Raw genomic sequence first — 6,424 nt, forward strand, 5'->3', positions numbered from 1 at the left:
TCTCTACACCTTCCACGGGCCTGGAAATATTGCATAATTGAGACCGTATTTTGTCATGTACATGTCTTTGTCTCTCTGCAACTCACAGTCTCTGGCTAGCTACAGTTTGTGACTAACGCATTCATTCTTGGAAATAGTGTTTTACTGACATGTCAAACAGTAATCTGATTTTTTCCCAAGGTGTCTGAATGCGTTCTCTAAGCATTTTTGCCCACTTCAAAGCTCCAGATGTGTGAGCCATGTTCTTAGTAAGCCCACTCTCCATCTGTAAAGAAAGAACGGAAAAAAGTTGTTGCATGGATAATACTTATCATTCCTTTGAATACACACTTTGTGCTAATATTCCATTTTGCCCCAGGTACCTGGTTGAGCTGGGATTTAAACAGACTTTTACATTTCTCCAGCTCGTTTCTGAAATGCTGCTGCAGCAGAAGAAAGTTGGGACTGAAAATCTGTCGAATTTGTCTCCTCTCCAGGAATGGCCCAACAACAGTTAGCAGCTAAAAGACAAAAAAAGATGATGGTGTCCCATTCGATAGCTCATGATTCACTTTATCAATACAGTCATTAGCATCATCACACAATCCAGTCTTGCTTACTTTAAATGCTGATTCCAGTCCTGAGCAATCCTTAAAAGCCAAGCAAAGAAGGCTGGCAAGGCGGCATTCAAAGTCCACAATCCTTACTTTGAAATCCTTATAATCATTTTCAAAATCCTTGTGACAAAGTCAAGTCAACAGAATTTAATAAAGGACACAAGTGTAAAAATGTGTGTTAAGAATCTATGCAGTAGTTTTTCAAGGAAATCTTAATTAGCAACATAAATGCAAATTAAAATAATGTCACCTGAGAGCTTAAGTCAAATGGGCTGTTTTCACTTTGCTTCAATTCTTGGCAGTGATTACTGAACTCTCTGTATATCTGAGCAGCATGCTCACTGTAGAGTTTGCCTTTAAGTCCTCCAAATTCCAGCTTTTCCATCCTCTGAAAGTCCAGCATAATTTCAAACAAGTCCTGCAAAGACAAACACATTGTTAAATGAAACTAAACTGCATAAAAATACAACCTCATCATGAATACAAAAACAAAAATCTAATCTCACCTCCAGCTGTAACATGCGATTAAGGAACTGGTTGAAACGTGCAAAGACCATGGCAGATGGGAAATCCCAGGGCGCATGTTTCACATGGTTGGCCAACCTCTCCCTCTGGGTCTTGTAACTGTCTCTGAAACATCTAAAGACTTTTATCACCCTCCTCACCATTTGTACACTTTCCTCTGGATCCTCTCTGAGCAGCATATCTGCAGAGAGGTATGTAGAAGCCTAAAGGGAAAAACATTTCATATCTGATAATTTGTTCACAGAGACAGCCAATAATCTCAGTCAAAGTAATACTGATTTATTAGTGGTGAAGCATAATTAACAAAATTCCATGGACTGTACCTAATTATTTTCAGATTTCAGTGTATATGACACTCTATGTAATCCACTCACACAGGTGTTTAAAGTAAGGATTCTTACCCGTTCAATGAGCAGATTGCAAAGTTCCTGCAGTAACACCACGATGCGTGCTGGTCTTTGGTAAGATTGGCAGTTGGTCCAGATAAGGAAGAGAGTGTGAAACAATGCAGGTATGAATGTTTCCAGTTGAGGAAATCCTTCCTTTTCCAGTTGAGACAGCTGTATATGTAGTGGCTCTAAATGGAGGCCAATGTCCTGGGCCTCTTGAAGTGCTTTTTATTGATAAAAAAAAAAAAAGAGTTTTATTCTAAAACATTATCAGAGATAATAGGTTTTGGTAATCACATCATGCTGTGCACCAGACATTTCACAAGGTGCAAAAAATCTGTTTTAAACTAAAACAACAAGGACAGAGATAGTAAGTTTTGTAATCACGGTATGCTGTGTATTATACATTTGACAAGGTGCAAACTGTATCTTCTTTGGCTAATCTTACCATCAAATACATTTCCAATTAGAGTCTTGATTGTTGGATGATAGCTGCTATCCATCATCTCTAACATTTTTGCCATCTTCTGAACAATGGGGCTCTGAAGCTACAAAGAAAAGTACAAAACATTTTAACTGACAGTAATGTCAGGGGATGAAAATAAATCGAACTGTTATTTTACTGAAGATCAGGAGGAAAGGGGACCATACCTGATGATAAATGTTCTGTATATTACTCTTCCTGGAGGCCCAGAACTTCAGCTCTGCATCGGGCCCTGGATTACAGCCTGTCAAAAGTAGGTCTGATGAATTCTCCTTTAAAATTTTCTGGATCAGACTAGTCCAGCTGATGACCTGAGTCTCCAAGGCATGGGCCAGTGCCCTGTCGTAGTTATTATACCTAAGTGTGGAAATAAATGTTGAGAGTGATGTTTATACTTACAGCATGAACAATGCAACTCTGAAACAAAAGAAAATGTGTGTGCTTTCTTACATTTTGAAGGTGCTGTAGGAATTTTCAATCCAATCTGTCGCAGTTGGGACAGGGAGGACAGTTTTCCCTAAAACTTGTCCCTGTACAACTGATGTCTTACTGCACATGCTCTCAACGTGTCGAATGATGTCTTCAGACATCAGATTTGGCCACATCTGATGGTTTTTGTTATTTGACAGCACTGGAACACACACCTGGTGAAGAGACACAAAATTAGTTCACCCGGAACAAATAAAGGCAAACTAGAAATCTGTATAACAAAAATAACTAACAGCACATACATCAAAATGAGTTTTTATGATACAGGTGTATGATGGATGGTAGTCCTGCACAATTAATTATTATTGAAATTCAGATGATGTGGTTCTAATGGCATCATCGGTCTGTGACCTCCAGCGCTCACTGGATCAGTTCGCATCTGAGTGTGAGGCGGCTGGAATGAGGATCAGCACCTCCAAGTCTGAGGCCATGGTTCTCAGCAGAAAACCGGTGGATTGTCTATTCCGAGTAGAGAATGAGTCCTTACCCCAAGTGAGGGAGTTCAGGTATTTCAGGGTCTTGTTCTCGAGTGAGGGGACAATGGAGCATGAGATGGGCTGGAGAATCGGGGCAGCAGGAGCGGTATTGCGTTTGCTTTACCACACTGTTGTGACAAAATGTTCCAGTCAATCTTTCCTACTCTCACCTATGGTCATGAAGGGATGACCGAAAGAATAAGATCGCAGGTACAAGTGGCCAAAATGGGTTCCCTCAGGAGGGTGGCTGGCATCTCCCTTAGGAACAGGGTGAGAAGCTCAGTCATCTGTGAGGAACTCGGAGTAGAGCTGCTGCTCCTTTGCATAGAAAGGAGCCAGTCGAGGTGGTTCAGGCATCTTGTAAGGATGCCACCTGGTTGCCTCACTAGGGAGGTGTTCCAGGCACGTCCAGCTGGGAGGAGGCCATGGGGCAGATCGAGGACTAGGTGGAGGGATTATATCTCTGCCCTGGACTGGGAATGCCTCGGGATCCCCCAGTCAGAGCTGGCTAATGTAGCCAGGGAATGGGATGTCTGGGGTTAACTGCTGGAACTGTTACCTCCGCGACCCAATTTTGGATAAGCGGTTGAAGATGGATGGATGGATGGATGGAAATTTTAATCTGGCCATTGGCAATATCCAGATTGCTGCTATTTTTTGATAAAAGAAAATGTGCGACAAGTGCTGCAGAGATGCCGTGGCATACAAATTTTGTTCTTCAAATGTAAGAATACATGTTTGTCTGGTACATTACCCAACAAATGTCACATCATCATAACTTTAACAGTTTCTTTCTTCAGTTGAAATGAAATGGAAGCAAGAATTCTAATTTCCAGTAATCATGAATCACATTGCAACCACAGTATCTGTCAAAATAGTCACAGTGTGATTTTTTAAAACACATTTTACAGTCCTAATGAGGGGTTTAACAATCCAAAAATCACCTGCTCAACTGTGCTTGACAGCTGCAGCAATGTTGATGGAGACAGGAGGCCAAAAAGCAGAAGTTCCCTGTAGTTTTCATCATTAATGGGAACAAATGTCTTCTTGAGAATATAGATCGGCTTGTTTTGAGAAACAGGTGGGACCTGCATTAGAAATAATATCAAAGGATTTTATTAGAACAGATATGAAATAATGTTTCCAATCAATTAAATAGGGGTTCTGCAGGTTTTTGAAAAAGGCAAAAAGGTACAAAAGTAATGAAGGAGTCAGTGTTGGTTTCGTTTTGTAGTCGTCACAGCTTCATCAGCACAATGTTGGTGTTTTTTCTAAAAACTATTTAAAAGTCAGACTTAAGTTGATACAACTTTATAAAACTGACTTTAGTTTAATAATAATCAGTTGTAGGTCTTGTCAAAATCATATTTTAAGACATTTTAAAGGCTTAAAATTCAGTTTATTTAAATTTAGACTTTCTAAGGACCTGCAGAAACCCTGTACATAAAATATGTCACGCTAACTCCATCAATTTCAAGTAGATTAGTAATTAATCAAGAGTACACAGGCAAAGCTTACAAGTCAATAATATATAATTGGATATTGTAGTTTTTATAAACAGACATACCTCATTAGAAGCAACCAAGCCCCCTTTCTTTGTTTGAGAGAAAAATAGAACAGACTCATGTTCAAAGAAGTTTTTCAGCAGTGTTTGAAACTCTTCGTTCACAGCACTCTTCTGCCATGTTTGACGCTGCAGTCGCAGCAACCTGCAAACTTTCTCCTCGACAAACTTCACTTTGACGTCTTCCAAAAAAGAAGGCACGCTCTCCTCGTCGGACATGATTGCTCTACGACCATGACACACTTCAGCCCTTCTTCCCTCAACCAAAAGGAAAAAGAACGAGAACTGATTTGTGACAGCAACCGAAATGTCCTCTAAAATAGCTTTTAACTTCGTGTTAGCATAGTTTTAAGTTTGTACATTACGCCTGTCTGCACAGGAGACCGACACTGGCTGTACTTTCCTGCTGGGGGCGGTTCAGCATTCCGTTGCTTAGCAACAGCCACTATCCTCAATCACTGCCGGCTGCGTATGTTTGGCTAGCTGCTAAATGTTAAGAAGAAAAACACTTTCTTCTAAAGAACCTTTTGAACGTCGTGAGGATTTTGAGTGAAACTTAACAACTGATTGTACCATTTTTCCAATATTGTGGATGGCCAGGATATCAAGCATGTGGGTTAAAGGGTTTCACCTGGAGTAAAATCAGCAGAACATTTAATTGTACAGCTGCAAAGGATGTTGGAATTTGTATTCCACAAGCCATGTGGGGTTTTGAAATGCTTGCAGTTCTGCCTTTCCCTAGAGTGTGTCCTGTGCTGCTCTTTGTGTTTTAATTTGTTGCATATTGCAGGCCAGGGAAGGTACTATATTTACTTTGCCTGAGGGCCACTTTTGCAAAATGATAGGAGGCCAGGGGCCAGTTAAACAAACATTAATAATAGCATTATTTATCAGATGAAAAACACTTAAAGGCCCATAACTCATCTTACTATGACATCCTTTATTTTCAGATTAACTCACTTAATTAATTTATTAGCTAAATTAAATTGGTTCAAGGATTGACAGATGAATCAGATATTTTACTGCATTTAATAACAGCAACTTTGGTAACATTTAAAATAGTTTATACAACATTAAACATAGCTGGAACCTCTTCATCATGCAATCACTGAAATATCGAAATGATTCATAAACTTAAACGATGAACTGCTTCTACCAGGGACAGAATAAATAGCATATTTAAGATATTTTAGTATGAAATACACATTAATGGGGTCAGAATTATCATCATTTCAGTGTAATTTTTACCCCAAGCTAATGCTTGTAATCCCCTGCATAGCTCACATCTGATCCTACTGCACTTTGCACAGCCTGAAAGGCCATTGTGCAAAGATCAGCTTTCCTCTTTTAGAGCCTAATTGATCCCATCTACTTCCAAGGAAAAATTCCTTCCTATCGGGGACCAGATTTAGCCTGCCTGGTGCAAGATAAGTATCATCACAGTGTAGCCAATGTACCACAATGTACCCTTTACATCATTTTGCTTTGTGATTGAATGTTAGATACTTAGATCTATGTGGTCCTCTAAGACATGTTTAGAATGTGATAGAGGTCTTTTTTTTTTACTACTTACTTTTACTTTACTTGGGTGTTTATGTTTCATAAATATGATAATAGTTGAAATGATGCATAGGTTGTTCTCAATGTTCACACTTTATTCTAAGAGACATGAAACTGCATGTTAAAGTTGCAGGTTATAAGACATAAGACATTCCTGGTTTAAACAGGTGCAAAACTTTGGCCCCTTTCATGACACATGCGGCAGCCTTGTGACATGACTGAACATGAAGGAGCCTATGTATTGTAGCTCCACAGACTGTAGTAAAATGTATGTGATATATGTGTGTGTAACTAGTTTGACTGTTGTCTTAGCAGCAGAGCACTGTACCCAGCAACTGGCA

General features: G+C 39.6%; 1 protein-coding gene across 1 annotated transcript; it reads right to left on the reverse strand.

Moving 5' to 3' along the window:
- Positions 1-245: 245 nt before the first annotated feature.
- On the reverse strand, positions 246-4,742 carry LOC146321378 (dynein axonemal heavy chain 11-like). The gene is made up of 8 exons (XM_084725840.1): positions 4,527-4,742; positions 2,445-2,638; positions 2,162-2,351; positions 1,959-2,058; positions 1,523-1,734; positions 1,103-1,324; positions 939-1,014; positions 246-265 (listed from the first exon to the last, which is right to left on the reverse strand). The coding sequence occupies exons 1-8, from the start codon at positions 4,740-4,742 to the stop codon at positions 246-248; spliced, it is 1,230 nt and encodes a 409-aa protein (XP_084581966.1).
- Between the last annotated feature and the right edge of the window lie 1,682 nt (positions 4,743-6,424).

The sequence above is a fragment of the Lutjanus erythropterus genome, chromosome 9 (genome assembly GCF_056507025.1).
Source record: "Lutjanus erythropterus isolate fLutEry1 chromosome 9, fLutEry1.hap2, whole genome shotgun sequence".
NCBI classification, from domain to species: Eukaryota; Metazoa; Chordata; class Actinopteri; order Lutjaniformes; family Lutjanidae; genus Lutjanus; species Lutjanus erythropterus.

Excerpts from the sequence above, each read along its gene's own strand:
- LOC146321378 (XM_084725840.1), bottom strand. The coding sequence starts at position 4,742 with ATGTCCGACGAGGAGAGCGTGCCTTCTTTTTTGGAAGACGTCAAAGTG. Across the intron at positions 1,325-1,522 it reads GCAATCTGCTCATTGAACGG|GCTTCTACATACCTCTCTGC; the intron begins GTAAGAATCCTT and ends TTTTCCCTTTAG. Across the intron at positions 266-938 it reads ACTTAAAGGCAAACTCTACA|ATGGAGAGTGGGCTTACTAA; the intron begins GTGAGCATGCTG and ends CTTTCTTTACAG.